At 45.4% G+C, this 18,546-nt stretch overlaps 1 protein-coding gene across 3 annotated transcripts in view; it reads left to right on the top strand.

Annotated features, from left to right (window-relative positions):
* Window positions 1-9,275, top strand: part of LOC124036600 (sushi domain-containing protein 2-like) — a 53,663-nt gene extending 44,388 nt beyond the window's left edge. For all 3 annotated transcript variants that reach the window (XM_046351375.1, XM_046351373.1, XM_046351374.1), the window contains 2 exons: window positions 4,292-4,388; window positions 8,433-9,275. In XM_046351375.1, the coding sequence (XP_046207331.1) occupies window positions 4,292-4,388; window positions 8,433-8,481 (146 nt within the window). In that variant the 3' untranslated portion in view covers window positions 8,482-9,275. The remainder of the gene's footprint in view (window positions 1-4,291; window positions 4,389-8,432) is intronic.
* Window positions 9,276-18,546: the final 9,271 nt, after the last annotated feature.

Genomic DNA, 18,546 nt, shown 5'->3' with positions numbered 1-18,546 from the left:
TATCTACTGGAGGATGGGTGATATGATATCTACTAGAGGATGGGTGATATGATATCTACTGGAGGATGGGTGATATGATATCTACTAGAGGATGGGTGATATGATATCTACTGGAGGATGGGTGATATGATATCTACTGGAGGATGGGTGATATGATATCTACTGGAGGATGGGTGATATGATATCTACTAGAGGATGGGTGATATGATATCTACTGGAGGATGGGTAATATGATATCTACTAGAGGATGGGTGATATGATATCTACTAGAGGATGGGTGATATGATATCTACTGGAGGATGGGTGATATGATATCTACTAGAGGATGGGTGATATGATATCTACTGGAGGATGGGTGATATGATATCTACTAGAGGATGGGTGATATGATATCTACTAGAGGATGGGTGATATGATATCTACTAGAGGATGGGTGATATGATATCTACTGGAGGATGGGTGATATGATATCTACTAGAGGATGGGTGATATGATATCTACTAGAGGATGGGTGATATATCTACTGGAGGATGGGTGATATGATATCTACTAGAGGATGGGTGATATGATATCTACTAGAGGATGGGTGATATATCTACTGGAGGATGGGTGATATGATATCTACTGGAGGATGGGTGATATGATATCTACTGGAGGATGGGTGATATGATATCTACTGGAGGATGGGTGATATGATATCTACTGGAGGATGGGTGATATGATATCTACTAGAGGATGGGTGATATGATATCTACTAGAGGGTGGGTGATATGATATCTACTAGAGGATCGGTGATATGATATCTACTGGAGGATGGGTAATATGATATCTACTAGAGGATGGGTGATATGATATCTACTAGAGGATGGGTGATATGATATCTACTGGAGGATGGGTGATATGATATCTACTAGAGGATGGGTGATATGATATCTACTGGAGGATGGGTGATATGATATCTACTAGAGGATGGGTGATATGATATCTACTAGAGGATGGGTGATATGATATCTACTGGAGGATGGGTGATATGATATCTACTGGAGGATGGGTGATATGATATCTACTGGAGGATGGGTGATATGATATCTACTAGAGGATGGGTGATATGATATCTACTAGAGGATGGGTGATATGATATCTACTGGAGGATGGGTGATATGATATCTACTGGAGGATGGGTGATATGATATCTACTGGAGGATGGGTGATATGATATCTACTGGAGGATGGGTGATATGATATCTACTGGAGGATGGGTGATATGATATCTACTGGAGGATGGGTGATATGATATCTACTGGAGGATGGGTGATATGATATCTACTGGAGGATGGGTGATATGATATCTACTGGAGGATGGGTGATATGATATCTACTGGAGGATGGGTGATATGATATCTACTAGAGGATGGGTGATATATCTACTGGAGGATGGGTGATATGATATCTACTGGAGGATGGGTGATATGATATCTACTGGAGGATGGGTGATATGATATCTACTGGAGGATGGGTGATATGATATCTACTGGAGGATGGGTGATATGATATCTACTGGAGGATGGGTGATATGATATCTACTGGAGGATGGGTGATATGATATCTACTGGAGGATGGGTGATATGATATCTACTGGAGGATGGGTGATATGATATCTACTGGAGGATGGGTGATATGATATCTACTAGAGGATGGGTGATATGATATCTACTGGAGGATGGGTGATATGATATCTACTAGAGGATGGGTGATATGATATCTACTGGAGGATGGGTGATATGATATCTACTGGAGGATGGGTGATATGATATCTACTGGAGGATGGGTGATATGATATCTACTGGAGGATGGGTGATATGATATCTACTGGAGGATGGGTGATATGATATCTACTGGAGGATGGGTGATATGATATCTACTGGAGGATGGGTGATATGATATCTACTGGAGGATGGGTGATATGATATCTACTGGAGGATGGGTGATATGATATCTACTGGAGGATGGGTGATATGATATCTACTGGAGGATGGGTGATATGATATCTACTAGAGGATGGGTGATATGATATCTACTGGAGGATGGGTGATATGATATCTACTGGAGGATGGGTGATATGATATCTACTGGAGGATGGGTGATATGATATCTACTGGAGGATGGGTGATATGATATCTACTGGAGGATGGGTGATATGATATCTACTGGAGGATGAGTGATATGATATCTACTGGAGGATGGGTGATATGATATCTACTAGAGGATGGGTGATATGATATCTACTGGAGGATGGGTGATATGATATCTACTAGAGGATGGGTGATATGATATCTACTAGAGGATGGGTAATATGATATCTACTAGAGGATGGGTGATATGATATCTACTGGAGGATGGGTGATATGATATCTACTAGAGGATGGGTGATATGATATCTACTAGAGGATGGGTGATATGATATCTACTAGAGGATGGGTGATATGATATCTACTGGAGGATGGGTGATATGATATCTACTGGAGGATGGGTAATATGATATCTACTAGAGGATGGGTGATATGATATCTACTGGAGGATGGGTGATATGATATCTACTAGAGGATGGGTGATATGATATCTACTAGAGGATGGGTGATATGATATCTACTAGAGGATGGGTGATATGATATCTACTGGAGGATGGGTGATATGATATCTACTGGAGGATGGGTGATATGATATCTACTGGAGGATGGGTGATATGATATCTACTGGAGGATGGGTGACATGATATCTACTGGAGGATGGGTGATATGATATCTACTGGAGGATGGGTGATATGATATCTACTGGAGGATGGGTGATATGATATCTACTGGAGGATGGGTGATATGATATCTACTGGAGGATGGGTGAGATGATATCTACTGGAGGATGGGTGATATGATATCTACTAGAGGATGGGTGATATGATATCTACTAGAGGATGGGTGATATGATATCTACTAGAGGATGGGTGATATGATATCTACTGGAGGATGGGTGATATGATATCTACTAGAGGATGGGTGATATATCTACTGGAGGATGGGTGATATGATATCTACTGGAGGATGGGTTGTGTGTTTGCATGTGTACAAAGGGCTGTAAGAGAGATTAGTTTATAGATATATTAGTTTATGCTTTTCTCCCCAGACTTTCACATGAAATACTGCAGCAGAACTGTTCATTCAGACAACTTTGAGCTGTAGTCCGGTTCTGTCAGATAGCTTGAATCCAGGATGGGATTTAAAGTGCAGTAATACTTGCTAATGGAAAAAGTTACTGGGCATCTAATAATGTGTTCCTTGGATCAATGTGGTTTTCAACAGATAAACAAGAAGATGAAATCAGTTTCCCACTGTTTTTGTGACATCCACCTAACCATAAAGTAGGGTTATGTCTGTATTAAAGCCTATTTCTCATCTGCTATAGCTTCTCAACCTCTTCCCTCCATTACCCTACATGTACATATGTTGTGGGGTGTCCCTGTGACCCCCCCCCCCCCCCCCCATCCCCCCCTCTGGGGTAATGTGATGGTCCAGTGTGATCACTGATGCATTCCTCTATTGCTCCCCTGGGCCGTACTATGAGATTGGGTGGGGGTGGGGGGGTAGTGAAGTAATGATCTGCCTGAGGCTATTGAACCAGGATCAGAGGAATGTTAGACCTGACTTCCCAGTCTCCCTGCGCTCATAGCCTCTAGGCCCACAGGCAGGTCTTTTATCAGGGCCGCCTGTCAACCTGTGCCCCAGGTTTTTGGCCTGGCCTGGTAGAGGGACTCAGGAGGCCTCTGCTCCAGCATCTGAGGGCCAGTACATATGGTGGTTAGATGTGGAGCTAACCACCATATGGAGAGATTAATTGGAAAACTTCAGGGAGCATGCGATGGCTGTGTGTGTGTGTGTGTGTGTGTGTGTGTGTGTGTGTGTGTGTGTGTGTGTGTGTGTGTGTGTGTGTGTGTGTGTGTGTGTGTGTGTGTGTGTGTGTGTGTGTGTGTGTGTGTGTGTGTGTGTGTGTGTGTGTGTGTGTGTGTGTGTGTGTGTGTGTGTGTCTGTGTGTGTCTGTCTTCGTGTGTGTGTGTGTTTCTAGTCCTCTTCAAATCATATTATATAGTTCCTTGGTTTCCTTCTGCCTGTGCTGCATTGATAAGTAACACATTGATCAATTGTTCTACACTGAGAGATACATTAGTTTGTTCTGTGTAACATGTCTTTGGTTTTGAGGAAAGCTGTATGTATTATTATAGTTTGTGGTGTTTGTGTTCCAGATAATGTCCTAGGAGTGGTGCTGGGTTCTGTGTTTTCCATAGCTACTCTGATAACCATGGGGGTGATGATCAATCTACACTTCAGGAAACAGAAAAGGTGGGTTCACTGTTTCTCTCTCTCTCACACACACACGGAAACAAACTCACACGCACGAACACATACACACTTGCGTGCACGGACACACACACACACACACACACACACACACACACACACACACACACACACACACACACACACACACACACACACACACACACACACACACACACACACACACACACACACACACACACACACACACACACACACACACACACACACGTTTTAGCTAAGAAACCAAAGCAGTGATCTGCAGTAACAGATTGGGTCTCATACCTGGGCCGTCTGTTCCTGGGATCCCACCACTGAGCTAAAGCCTGTCAGCTTTACACACCGGCCTACTACTGCTAGATGGTTGTTACTAAAAACAGTAGAAATGTCCAGGTCTCAAGACGATGCTACTCAATCAGATGTAGTTCTTCCACCTCCGCTACGTGTACAGTTACTCTGTCTCCCTCTTCACATGGTAACAGACATTCATCACAGTGACACAGAGTTGAATGTTTCACTAACTGACAGTGAATCTCCTGTTCAGCAGGATGTCATACAGAAACGTGTTTAATGATATAGACGTTGTCGGCAGACTGCATAAAATAGATAAGATATTGATATGATGCCAGGCTTTTCCTGTCCAGCTGAGAGTTCATCCCTTTTTGAATGTCTTCTTCATTGAATTAAATTATAGGATTTCAATGGTCTTCATTTCAACCCACAAAGGGTTTTATATAGACCATATACACTGAGTGTACAAAACATTAGGAACACCCTCCTAATATTGAGTTGCACCCCCTTTTGCCCTCAGAACAGCCTCAATTTGCCAGGGCAGGGACTCTACAAGGTGTCCAAAGGGATGCTGGCTCATGTTTACTCCAATGCGTGTTTAAGTTGGCTGGATGTCCTTTGGGTGGTGGACCATTCTTGATACACGCAGGAAACTGTTGAGCGTGAAAAACCCATTAGTGTTGCCGTTCTTGACTCAAACCGGTGCGCCTGGCACCTACTACCATATCCTGTTCAAAGGCACTTCAATCTTTTGGCACAAACACAATCCATGTTTCAATTGTCTTAAGCCTTAACAATCCTTCTTTAACCCGTCTCCTCCCCTTCATCTACACTGATTGAAGTGGATTTAACAAGTGACATCAATGATGGATCATAGCTTTCACCTAGTCAATCTATGTCACGGAAAGAGCAGGTGTTCCTAATGATTTGTCCACTCAGTGTACATTATACAGATGTTATAGAGACAGACATAGGGGTAATTTAAACAAAAAGTGTATTTTCAATTATTTAAAACTTTTTATTTACTAGGTAAGTCAGTTAAGAACAGGTCATTATTTACAATGAAGGTCTGTTGTTAAGGGGCAGAACGACAGATTTTTACCTTGTCAGCTCTGGGATTCGATCCAACAACTTTTCAGTTACTGGCCCAACACTCTACTGGCCCAACACTCTACTGGCCCAACACTCTACTGGCCCAACACTCTACTGGCCCAACACTCTACTGGCCCAACACTCTACTGGCCCAACACGCTACTGGCCCAACACGCTACTGGCCCAACACGCTACTGGCCCAACACGCTACTGGCCCAACACGCTACTGGCCCAACACTCTAACCACTAGGCTACCCGATAAGATATGATAAAATATAAATTTGAAAATAGATATCCCACGAATGTCTTAATTCCCAATGAACAAAGAAAACGATGATTCATGATTTCCATTGATCCCACCTGTCAGCCTCTGAGAGCCCCTCATAAACCACAGACACACGCTCATAAAACCCTTCTGATCTGATCAAACGATACAGTATATCTTCATATTTGGCTAGACCCAGGCTGTGTCCCGAATGGCACCCTCTTCCCTATGTAGTGCAATATTTTTGACTAGGTCCCCATAGGGAAATAGGGTGCCATTTGTGACGTAGCATACACCCTGTGGATAAACCTCTCCCTCAGTACACCACACTACTGGAACAGAAGCCAGCTACCGTAGCTCCTGGGCTCGCTAGCTAACCAAATGACAGACCAATTTTTATAGGCCTCGTAGACATCAAGAGCCCCCCCCCCCAGCCATAACTCTCCTATGGAAGACAAGGGATGGTTTGTCTTGGCCCCTGCTCCCAGGTGCACTTGGAGCGTTCAGCCTGTGTTCTGAAGGTAGAGAAATTAACGACTATGGTTTACACCCGTAAGGGGGAGAGGGGAGCGCACCTGCCCTGTTTTTAGAGGGTTGATGAGGATTGATGATCACCTCGCTTTCATCTGTAGAGAGAGGGAGGGAGATAAGTGTCAAAGGTCATTACCTGTGTGGATAGGGAGCACCGGAGGCCAGAGGCGGTATCACACACTCACTTTAGCAGGACAAGCATCTACGCACATGTTACATGCTGAGGTAATAAGGACACATCTACATACATGTTACATGCTGAGGTAATAAGGACACACATCTACATACATGTTACATGCTGAGGTAATAAGGACACACATCTACATACATGTTACATGCTGAGGTAATAAGGACACACATCTACATACATGTTACATGCTGAGGTAATAAGGACACATCTACATACATGTTATATGCTGAGGTAATAAGGACACACATCTACATACATGTTACATGCTGAGGTAATAAGGACACACATCTACATACATGTTACATGCTGAGGTAATAAGGACACATCTACATACATGTTACATGCTGAGGTAATAAGGACACACATCTACATACATGTTACATGCTGAGGTAATAAGGACACACATCTACATACATGTTACATGCTGAGGTAATAAGGACACATCTACATACATGTTACATGCTGAGGTAATAAGGACACATCTACATACATGTTACATGCTGAGGTAATAAGGACACACATCTACATACATGTTACATGCTGAGGTAATAAGGACACACATCTACATACATGTTACATGCTGAGGTAATATGGACACACATCTACATACATGTTACATGCTGAGGTGATAAGGACATGTGGGAAAGCTCACCAAAGGCATTCCTGTGAACTCATACCATTAAACACACCATGACACCTTCCTTGGGTCAACACACACTTGTCATTGATGGAGACACACACACACACACACACACACACACACACACACTGGTCTGGTCTGGTCTGGCCTGGCCTGTTCTGGTCTTGTTTGCGTGATACTCTGCTACTTCCTCTGATGCTGTGTAGAGAGGGCATAGAGACCCATACCATATCAGCCCCTTGCTGCATCCTCAGCCCCTTGCTCCATCCTCGGCCCCTTGCTCCGTCCTCGGCCCCTTGCTCCGTCCTCGGCCCCTTGCTCCGTCCTCGGCCCCTTGCTCCGTCCTCGGCCCCTTGCTTCGTTCCTCGGCCCCTTGCTTCGTTCCTCGGCCCCTTGCTCCGTCCTCGGCCCCTTGCTCCGTCCTCGGCCCCTTGCTCCATCCTCGGCCCCTTGCTCCGTCCTCGGCTCCGTCCTCGGCCCCTTGCTCCGTCCTCGGCCCCTTGCTCCGTCCTCGGCCCCTTGCTCCGTCCTCGGCCCCTTGCTCCGTCCTCGGCCCCTTGCTCCGTCCTCGGCTCCGTCCTCGGCCCCTTGCTCCGTCCTCGGCCCCTTGCTCCGTCCTCGGCCCCTTGCTCCGTCCTCGGCCCCTTGCTCCGTCCTCGGCCCCTTGCTTCGTTCCTCGGCCCCTTGCTCCGTCCTCGGCCCCTTGCTCCGTCCTCGGCACCTTGCTCCGTCCTCGGCCCCTTGCTCCGTCCTCGGCCCCTTGCTCCGTCCTCGGCCCCTTGCTGCAGACACATCTATCTTTTCCCTGCAGGCCCCAACAGCCACGAGTCCTCCCCAAAATGCGCCACGGCAGGACACATCAAAGAAGGACAAGGGGCCTCGGTCAGAAACCACCCAGGAGGTCGGAGATGGGTCGGTGGGGTTGTGTGTGTGTGTCTGAGTAGCCTGTTATACACAGCATTACTGTTTCTGTAATCTACTAATTCTGGGTCTGTGTAGAGTAAAGGTGTTTTCTGATTCTTTCTGTTTTTATTTCAGAGAAAGACAAGAGAGGCTGGATAGAAAGGTGACATTTGAACAGAGTTGATGTCCTCTTGTGCAACTCTCCCTGTCCATGCAATTTTTTTAAATGAACCTACAACTGCATCGCCCTTAAGCTGGCCTCAACATGCACTAACGTAGGTGCAAATGACGTTCTCTACACCATGTAGACCAGGGATAATGCATTGTCTTCATGGTGTAGTACATGTTTACTTTGCACTGTAGATGGCTTTAAGTAACGGCCTGTAAATGAAGGTTGACAGAGCAGGCCTGCTTGGTTTGTTCACGGTCTTGACATTTTCCTAGGACTAAATGTTACGCTGGGAAACAATATTATGTGAATACTTTGAGTTCCCATCGATGTTTCCACTCCATGTTCCTGTTAACTTAGAATGGTCCCAGATGTACACTCTCTTAGGTGTTTAGAGTCAATCTCCTGATCGTTTTAAAAGGTTGAATGACTTTGACCAGTTATATAGCTCGTGTGTGTGTGTGTGTGTGTGTGTGTGTGTGTGTGTGTGTGTGTGTGTGTGTGTGTGTGTGTGTGTGTGTGTGTGTGTGTGTGTGTGTGTGTGTGTGTGTGTGTGTGTGTGTGTGTGTGTGTGTGTGTGTGTGTGTGTGTGTGTGCTCACTGCCTTTGTTCATTCCATTCAATGGTTGAGCAAAAGTCATTCGGAAGAACATGCCACCAAATGGCTGCCAATTGCACAATGGCAAAGCTCATGCTTTTTAAAAAAAATCTTCAAATGAAGTACAAATATTGAATAATGAATGGATACTGTGGCACAATAATATTTGATTGGAATTCAATGAAGGAAAATAAATACACTTGTGAAATTATGGCTGTGAATTTGTTTTTCCTCTGTTCTGTTGAAAACGTCGTCTATAGCTGTGGCAATTCATTATTGCAAAAATAATGGCTATTTTTGTGTTCTGTTGCATCCAGCTAATGGTCACTGTGCTACAGGTTAGTGTGTGTCTCTGTCACTGTGCTACAGGTTAGTGTGTGTCTCTGTCACTGTGCTACAGGTTAGTGTGTCTCTGTCACTGTGCTACAGGTGAGTGTGTGTCTGTCACTGTGCTACAGGTGAGTGTGTGTCTGTCACTGTGCTACAGGTTAGTGTGTCTCTGTCACTGTGCTACAGGTTAGTGTGTGTCTATGTCACTGTGCTATAGGTTAGTGTGTCTATGTCACTGTGCTACAGGTTAGTGTCTCTATGTCACTGTGCTACAGGTTAGTGTCTCTATGTCACTGTGCTACAGGTTAGTGTGTCTGTCACTGTGCTACAGGTTAGTATGTCTCTATGTCACTGTGCTACGGGTTAGTGTCTCTATGTCACTGTGCTACAGGTTAGTGTGTGTCAATGTCACTGTGCTACAGGTTAGTGTGTCTATGTCACTGTGCTACAGGTTAGTGTCTCTATGTCACTGTGCTACAGGTTAGTGTGTCTGTCACTGTGCTACAGGTTAGTATGTCTCTATGTCACTGTGCTACAGGTTAGTGTCTCTATGTCACTGTGCTACAGGTTAGTGTGTGTCAATGTCACTGTGCTACAGGTTAGTGTGTCTATGTCACTGTGCTACAGGTTAGTGTGTCTATGTCACTGTGCTACAGGTTAGTATGTCTATGTCACTGTGCTACAGGTTAGTATGTCTGTCACTGCTACAGGTTAGTATGTCTGTCACTGCTACAGGTTAGTATGTCTATGTCACTGCTACAGGTTAGTATATCTGTCACTGCTACAGGTTAGTGTGTCTATGTCACTGTGCTATAGGTTAGTGTGTCTATGTCACTGTGCTATAGGTTAGTGTGTCTCTGTCACTGTGCTACAGGTTAGTGTGTCTCTGTCACTGTGCTACAGGTTAGTGTGTCTCTGTCACTGTGCTACAGGTTAGTGTGTCTATGTCACTGTGCTACAGGTTAGTGTGTCTATGTCACTGTGCTACAGGTTAGTATGTCTATGTCACTGTGCTACAGGTTAGTATGTCTATGTCACTGTGCTACAGGTTAGTGTGTGTCTCTGTCACTGTGCTACAGGTTAGTATGTCTATGTCACTGTGCTACAGGTTAGTATGTCTATGTCACTGTGCTACAGGTTAGTATGTCTATGTCACTGTGCTACAGGTTAGTGTGTGTCTCTGTCACTGTGCTACAGGTTAGTGTGTGTCTCTGTCACTGTGCTACAGGTTAGTATGTCTATGTCACTGTGCTACAGGTTAGTATGTCTATGTCACTGTGCTACAGGTTAGTGTGTGTCTCTGTCACTGTGCTACAGGTTAGTATGTCTATGTCACTGTGCTACAGGTTAGTGTGTCTATGTCACTGTGCTACAGGTTAGTATGTCTATGTCACTGTGCTACAGGTTAGTGTGTGTCTGTCACTGTGCTACAGGTTAGTATGTCTATGTCACTGTGCTACAGGTTAGTATGTCTATGTCACTGTGCTACAGGTTAGTATGTCTGTCACTGCTACAGGTTAGTATGTCTATGTCACTGTGCTACAGGTTAGTATGTCTGTCACTGCTACAGGTTAGTATGTCTATGTCACTGTGCTACAGGTTAGTATGTCTATGTCACTGTGCTACAGGTTAGTATGTCTGTCACTGCTACAGGTTAGTATGTCTGTCACTGCTACAGGTTAGTATGTCTATGTCACTGCTACAGGTTAGTATATCTGTCACTGCTACAGGTTAGTGTGTCTATGTCACTGTGCTATAGGTTAGTTTGTCTATGTCACTGTGCTACAGGTTAGTGTGTGTCTCTGTCACTGTGCTACAGGTTAGTGTGTCTATGTCACTGTGCTACAGGTTAGTGTGTCTATGTCACTGTGCTACAGGTTAGTGTGTCTATGTCACTGTGCTACAGGTTAGTGTGTCTATGTCACTGTGCTACAGGTTAGTGTGTGTCTCTGTCACTGTGCTACAGGTTAGTGTGTCTATGTCACTGTGCTACAGGTTAGTGTGTGTCTGTCACTGTGCTACAGGTTAGTGTGTCTATGTCACTGTGCTACAGGTTAGTGTGTCTATGTCACTGTGCTACAGGTTAGTGTGTCTATGTCACTGTGCTACAGGTTAGTGTGTCTCTGTCACTGTGCTGCCCAACACAACAACCCCACCTAACTGTGTGCCCTTCGTGATTTTGAACCCAAGTAACCTCTCCTTCTCCAAAACACACTCTGGCAGGGTACGAGGAAACAGAGGGACCCCTTCCGTCCAACACCAATGACCTCATAATAAGAAGCAGTACCTCCAGAAAGTACTCATACCCCTTGATTTATTCCACATATTGTTGTGTTACAAACTGAATTCAAAATGAATTAAATATTGTTTTGTTCTCACCCATCTATACACAACATCCCATATTGACAAAGTGAAAATATGCTTTTAGAAGTTTTTGCAAATTTATTGAAAATGAAATACAGAAATGTCTCACTTACATAAGTATTCACACCCGTGTCAATAATTTGTAGAAGCACCTTTGACAGCGATTTGAGCTTTGAGTCGTCTTTATCAGATTTGAGTCGTCTTGGGTAATGTCAGTATCAGATTTGAGTTGTCTTGGGTTTGTCAGTATCAGATTTGTACATCTGGATTTGGGGATTTTCTCCCATTCTAACTTGCAGATTTTCTCAAGCTGTTTTAAGTTAAATGGGGGAGTGGTGGTGAACAGCAATCTTCAAGTCTTTCCACATATTTTCAAGGGGTTCAAGTCTGTGCTTTGACCTGGCCACTCTAGGACGTTCACATTCTTGTTCCAGCGTTGATTTAAATGTATGCTTAAGGTCCTTGTCCTGTTGGAACACAAATATTCACCCCTGTCTGTTTCTTGCACTCTGAAGCAGGATCTCATCAAGAATGTGCCTGTATTTGGCTCCATTCATTGTTCCCTCTATCCTTACCAGTCTCCCAGTCCCTGCCGGTGAAAATAATCCCCATAGCATGATGCTGCCACCAGCAGACATAGTGTTTTGCATTCAGGCCAAAGACTTCAGTCTTTCACATGCATTTTCTCAGGAGTGGCTTTCTCTTTCGCTCTCTCATGAAGCCCAGATTGGCTCCAGAGACTGAGGTCCTTCTGGCAGCTCCTCCCGTCTCAGTCAAGGAACTCTGTAGTTCTGTCAGAGGGGTCTTTTCTGATTCTTGGTCACCTCCCTGACCAAGGTCCTTCTTGCCCAGTTGCTCAGTTTGGTCAGACGGCCCAGTAGTTCCATATTTTTCAAATGGCCCAATGATGGAGACCACTGTGCTGTTGGAAACTTTCAACACTAGACATTGTTTTATACCCTTCCCCAGATATTTGCCTCATCACAATCTCTATCTCAGAGATTTACAGATCATTCCTTTGACTTTATGGTCTTGTTTCTGCTCTGACAAGTCAAGGGATGTGTGTGCGTGGGTACTGCCGGCGATGGAGCGAGGTGTGTGTGTGTGTGTGTGTGTGTGTGTGTGTGTGTGTGTGTGTGTGTGTGTGTGTGTGTGTGTGTGTGTGTGTGTGTGTGTGTGTGTGTGTGTGTGTGTGTGTGTGTGTGTGTTAGGGGGAGGCTAATTGAAATAGCCTGTCCCTGGTGGACTTTAGTTCTTTGATGTTGTGCGGTGTGCAGCCCGGCGAGCTGTGGTTGGTTCATGGCTACCAGCTGTGATCCATTACCAGGACCAGAGGAACCACATAGACCCTGTAGACAGAGGCTGGTTGTTGGGGAATGAGAACTACAGGCTACTGTAGAGAGACCCTGTAGACAGGGGCTGGTTGTTGGGGAATGGGTACTACAGGCTACTGTACAGAGACCGGTTGTTGGGGAATGGGTACTACAGGCTACTGTAGAGAGACTCTGTAGACAGAGGCTGTTTGTTGGGGAATGAGAACTACAGGCCATACTACAGGCTACTGTAGAGAGACCCTGTAGACAGAGGCTGGTTGTTGGGGAATGGGTACTACAGGCTAATTGGGGATGCTAATAAAATCCTAAATACAGGTGCTGTCTGAATGTCTTTTTGCAAAAAACACCCCAGAAATAGAGAGAGCGAGACATAGACACACACAGCGACTGCCCTAGAGTTAGAGAGTGACATAGACACACACAGCTACTGCCCTAGAGATAGAGAGTGACATAGACACACACAGCTCATATCCTAGAAATAGACAGAGTGACATAGACACACACAGCTCTACTGCCCTAGAGATAGAAAGAGAGTGACATAGACACACACAGCTCATATCCTAGAAATAGACAGAGTGATGTAGACACACAGCTCTACTGCCCTAGAGATAGAAAGAGAGTGACATAGACACACAGCTCATATCCTAGAAATAGACAGAGAGTGATGTAGACACACAGCTCTACTGCCCTAGAGATAGAAAGAGAGTGACATAGACACACACAGCTCATATCCTAGAAAGAGACAGTGACATAGACACACACAGCTCATATCCTAGAAATAGACAGAGAGTGATGTAGACACACAGCTCTACTGCCCTAGAGATAGAAAGAGAGTGACATAGACACACACAGCTCATATCCTAGAAATAGACAGAGAGTGATGTAGATACACAGCTCCTGCCTTGACACCAACAACAATGTTAAAATAACACCCTCAGGTACAGTACACTCCTGTCCACACAGACACACACACACCTACAGCTCCTAAGACACCAACAACAATGTTAAAAGAACACCCTCAGGTACAGTACACTCCTGTCCACATAGACACACACACACCTACAGCTCCTAAGACACCAACAACAATGTTAAAAGAACACCCTCAGGTACAGTACACTCCTGTCCACACAGACACACACACACCTACAGCTCCTAAGACACCAACAACAATGTTAAAAGAACACCCTCAAGTACAGTACACTCCTGTCCACACAGACACACACACACACACACACAAGCTACAAGCATTTCGCTACACTCGCATTAACATCTGCTAACCATGTGTATGTGACAAATACAATTTGATTTGATTTGACACACACACACACCTACAGCTCCTAAGACACCAACAACAATGTTAAAAGAACAAGCCTAGTGTGTACTAGCTCAGCTCTACAAGTCTCCTACATTGGAGGTCTATATACATGTATAACTGAGATTAGTTGACTGTGAAATTTCACTGCTTTCATGTGTCAATCGCTGGTTACAAGGAAGGCAATGGAGCAGATCGCTAAGGCCTGTCCTGTTCAGAGAGTCACATGCTGATTAAGTTGTGTGTGTGTGTTTCATCTCAGCGGGAGGCCTGTTCATTTCTGAAGCAGAGTATTTACGCACTCCTCTTAATTAGCCAAATCAAATTCAAACGTAAATAAATGCTTTCTGCTCTGTCCGAGCCTGTTTCTCTCACTGGGAGTTTTCCACTGCTTTAAATCCTCTGTTTTATCCTCCTTTAAACGCAGGGCTTAGGGAAAAGGCCCTGTGTAGTGGTTTTGGCCAAAGCTTCTGTTTTTAGTGAGCGTTTTGTTTCAAGTCTGGGTGTTGCAGCTTTGCAGGTGCACATTGTTCTGGCTTCTCTTGATGATTTGACTCATGGAAACAGTAGGTTACGTTAGACTATACAGTAGGTTACAGTAGCCTATACAGTAGGTTACAGTAAGCTATACAGTAGGTTACAGTAGGCTATACAGTAGGTTACAGAAGGCTATACAGTATGTTCCAGTAGGCTACAGTACGTTACAGTAAGCTATACAGTAGGTTACAGTAGCCTATACAGTAGGCTACATTTGGTTCCAGTAGCCTATACAGTAGGTTGCAGTAAGCTATACAGTATGTTACAGTAGGCTACAGTTGGTTCCAGTAGCCTATACAGTAAGCTATACAGTAGGTTCCAGTAGCCTATACAGTAGGTTACAGTAGGCTACATTTGGTTCCAGTAGCCTATACAGTTGGTTCCAGTAGCCTATACAGTAGGTTCCAGTAGCCTATACAGTAGGTTACAGTAGACTACAGTTGGTTCCAGTAGCCTATACAGTTGGTTCCAGTAGCCTATACAGTAGGTTCCAGTAGCCTATACAGTAGGTTACAGTATGTTACAGTAGACTACAGTTGGTTCCAGTAGCCTATACAGTTGGTTCCAGTAGCCTATACAGTTGGTTCCAGTAGCCTATACAGTAGGTTCCAGTAGCCTATACAGTAGGTTACAGTATGTTACAGTAGACTACAGTTGGTTCCAGTAGCCTATACAGTTGGTTCCAGTAGCCTATACAGTAGGTTACAGTATGTTACAGTAGACTACAGTTGGTTCCAGTAGCCTATACAGTAGGTTACAGTATGTTACAGTAGACTACAGTTGGTTCCAGTAGCCTATACAGTTGGTTCCAGTAGCCTATACAGTAGGTTCCAGTAGCCTATACAGTAGGTTACAGTATGTTACAGTAGACTACAGTTGGTTCCAGTAGCCTATACAGTTGGTTCCAGTAGCCTATACAGTAGGTTCCAGTAGCCTATACAGTAGGTTCCAGTAGCCTATACAGTAGGTTCTAGTAGGCTACAATATGCTGCTTCATCAATGGGATCCTCTTCTAATAGAACCTCAGCTACTGTAGCCTAGTTCCAGATCTGTTTGTGCTGTCTTGCCAACTCCTATGGCCATTGTCATACCAAACAATGTCATTGACCATTGGAGTTGGTATTACGTCTCAAATTGATCAGGGACCAGGCTACATCTACTCTGTAGTATAAATGGCCTACTGGTCATTATAGTCCTGTACTTACATTTGTTTGAGATACAAAAACAGACTCTAACACTTAACTACACTTGACATTAACACTCTCTTTGTGTCACACCCTGATCTGTTTCACCTGTATTGTGCTTGTCTCCACCTCCCCAGGTGTCTCCCATTTGTTCCCATTATCCCCTGTGTATTTATACCGGTGGTTTCTGTTTGTCTGTTGCCAGTTCGTCTTGTCAGGCCTACCAGCATGTTTTTCCATACTCCTGTTTGTCTAGTCCTGCCGGTTCCGACCTTTTCTGCCTGGCCTGAGCCCACCTGCCTTACCATTCTGCCTGCCCTGAGCCCACCTGCCTTACCATTCTGTCTGCCCTGAGCCCACCTGCCATACCATTCTGCCTGCCCTGAGCCCACCTGCCATACCATTCTGCCTGCCCTGACCAGCCTGCCTGCTGTCCTGTACCCATCTGACTCTGACCTGGTTTACAAACTTCTGCCTGTCCTTGACCTGCTCCTTGTCTATTAATAAATATCAGAGACTCGAACCATCTGCCTCCTGTGTCTGCATTTGGGTCTCTTCCTGTGTTGTTATCGTACGAACTGGCCATGACTGACCCAGCAGACTCGGACCAGCTCCGCAACACTGTCTCCATTGGAAGACATGAGGAGCTACTCCAGAACCTTATGGAAGGACCCCATACTGACCAGGGTTTCAAAGCAGTACTTGTGCAATTCCGTGGACTATCAGGCAGCATGCCACAATGGAGACCTCCCGGACGCTCAGTAATCCCCATACCAGTGGTGATTTTTGTCTAGCCTACCCCGGCTCCCCGAGAACCCCGCTTACATCCTCCGGAGCAATTTGCTGGGGATCCTGGAACCTGCCGGGCATTTCTTTCCCAGTGCTCCCTCATCTTTGAGCTGCAACCCTCTTCGATTCCTTCGTGTTGTTCAAAGATAGCCTATCTCATAACGCTGATGTCTGGAAGGGCGCTCACCTGGGCTATGGCAGTTTGGGAGCAACAATCTGCCATTTGCCTTCATCTGGAGGATTTTGTGGCGGAGGTGAGGAAGGTGTTTGATTCACAACCCCCTGATTGACTGGACCACTGGTTCTATCCTGGTTTGGAGCCCGTTCTGCCACTCACATTGTCTCAGAGGCGCAGCCTGCCCCGGGACCTCCTCCTGCAGGCTCTGGAAAAGCTTAGGATTTTTCAGCCATTGCCGCGGAGTACCAGGACCACCTGGAGGTTTTCAGCAAGGCTCGCGCCACCTCCCTTCCTCCGCATCGTCCCTGCAATTGCGCCAATGACGACCTCCCGGGCACCACACCACCTTATGGGTAGATATATTCCCTATCTGGCACTGTGAACAGGGCCATGGAGGAGTACACTGAGGACTCTCTGGCTGCTGAGGGCATTCATCATTCTGCTTCCCCTGCTGCGCAGTTTTCTTCTTTGTGGAAAAGAAGGACAAGACCCTGCGTCCATGTATCAACTACCGGGGCCTCAATGACATCACTGTAAATAATCGTTACCCTCAGCCACTCCTCTCCTCATTTTCAAACCTCTCCAGGGGGCAACCATCTTTTCTAAGTTGGACCTTCGGAACACCTACTACCTAGTTTGGATACGGGAAGGAGACGAGTGGAAGACAGCCATCAACACGGCTGACGGACACTACGAGTACCTGGTCATGCCGTTTGGACTCACCAACGTCTCTGCAGTGTTCCAAGCCTTGGTCAACAATGTGTTCCATGACATGTTGAATCGGTTTGTGTTTATCTACTTTAACAACATCTTTGTTATCTCCTGTTCTGCTCAAGAGCATGTCCTCCATGTCCAACAAGTCCTTCAGCGCCTCCTGGAGAACCAGTTGTTTGTAATAGCTGAGAAGTGTGAATTCCATCGCTTCACTATCTCTTTTCTGGGATACGTCATCGCTGAAGGGAACTTACAGATGGATCTTGTCAAGGTGAGAGCGGAAGTAGATTGGCCCCAACAAACCTCTAGAGCTGAAAGGTTTTCTGGGATTCGGTCATTTCTACCACCGCTTCATGCAGGGCTACAGCACCCTGGCTTCTCTCCTTTCTGCACTTAATACTCCTAAGGTCCGTTCACATTTTTGGACCTTAAGCATTGTTTCACCACAGTCCCCTTCTGCATCAATCCAAACCCGTCCCTTCAGTTCATGGTGGAGGTTGGCCTCCGATGTTGGAGTGGGGTCCGTTCTGTCCCAACGTTTGGCCCAGGACCATATGTTGCACCCCTGCGCTTTCCTTACTCATCACTTCAACACCGCTGAGAGGAACTATGACGTTGGTAATCGGAAGTTCCTTGCAGTTAAGATGGCGCTGGAGGAGTGAAGGCACTGGCTTGAAGGGGCAGAACACACATTCTTACTTTGGACCGACCATAAGAATCTTGAATATCTCCGCACTGAC

The sequence above is a fragment of the Oncorhynchus gorbuscha genome, linkage group LG05 (assembly GCF_021184085.1).
Source record: "Oncorhynchus gorbuscha isolate QuinsamMale2020 ecotype Even-year linkage group LG05, OgorEven_v1.0, whole genome shotgun sequence".
Classification (NCBI taxonomy): Eukaryota; Metazoa; Chordata; class Actinopteri; order Salmoniformes; family Salmonidae; genus Oncorhynchus; species Oncorhynchus gorbuscha.
Note: the sequence above shows the minus strand (reverse complement) of the source record. Positions and strands in the feature narration are given on the sequence as shown.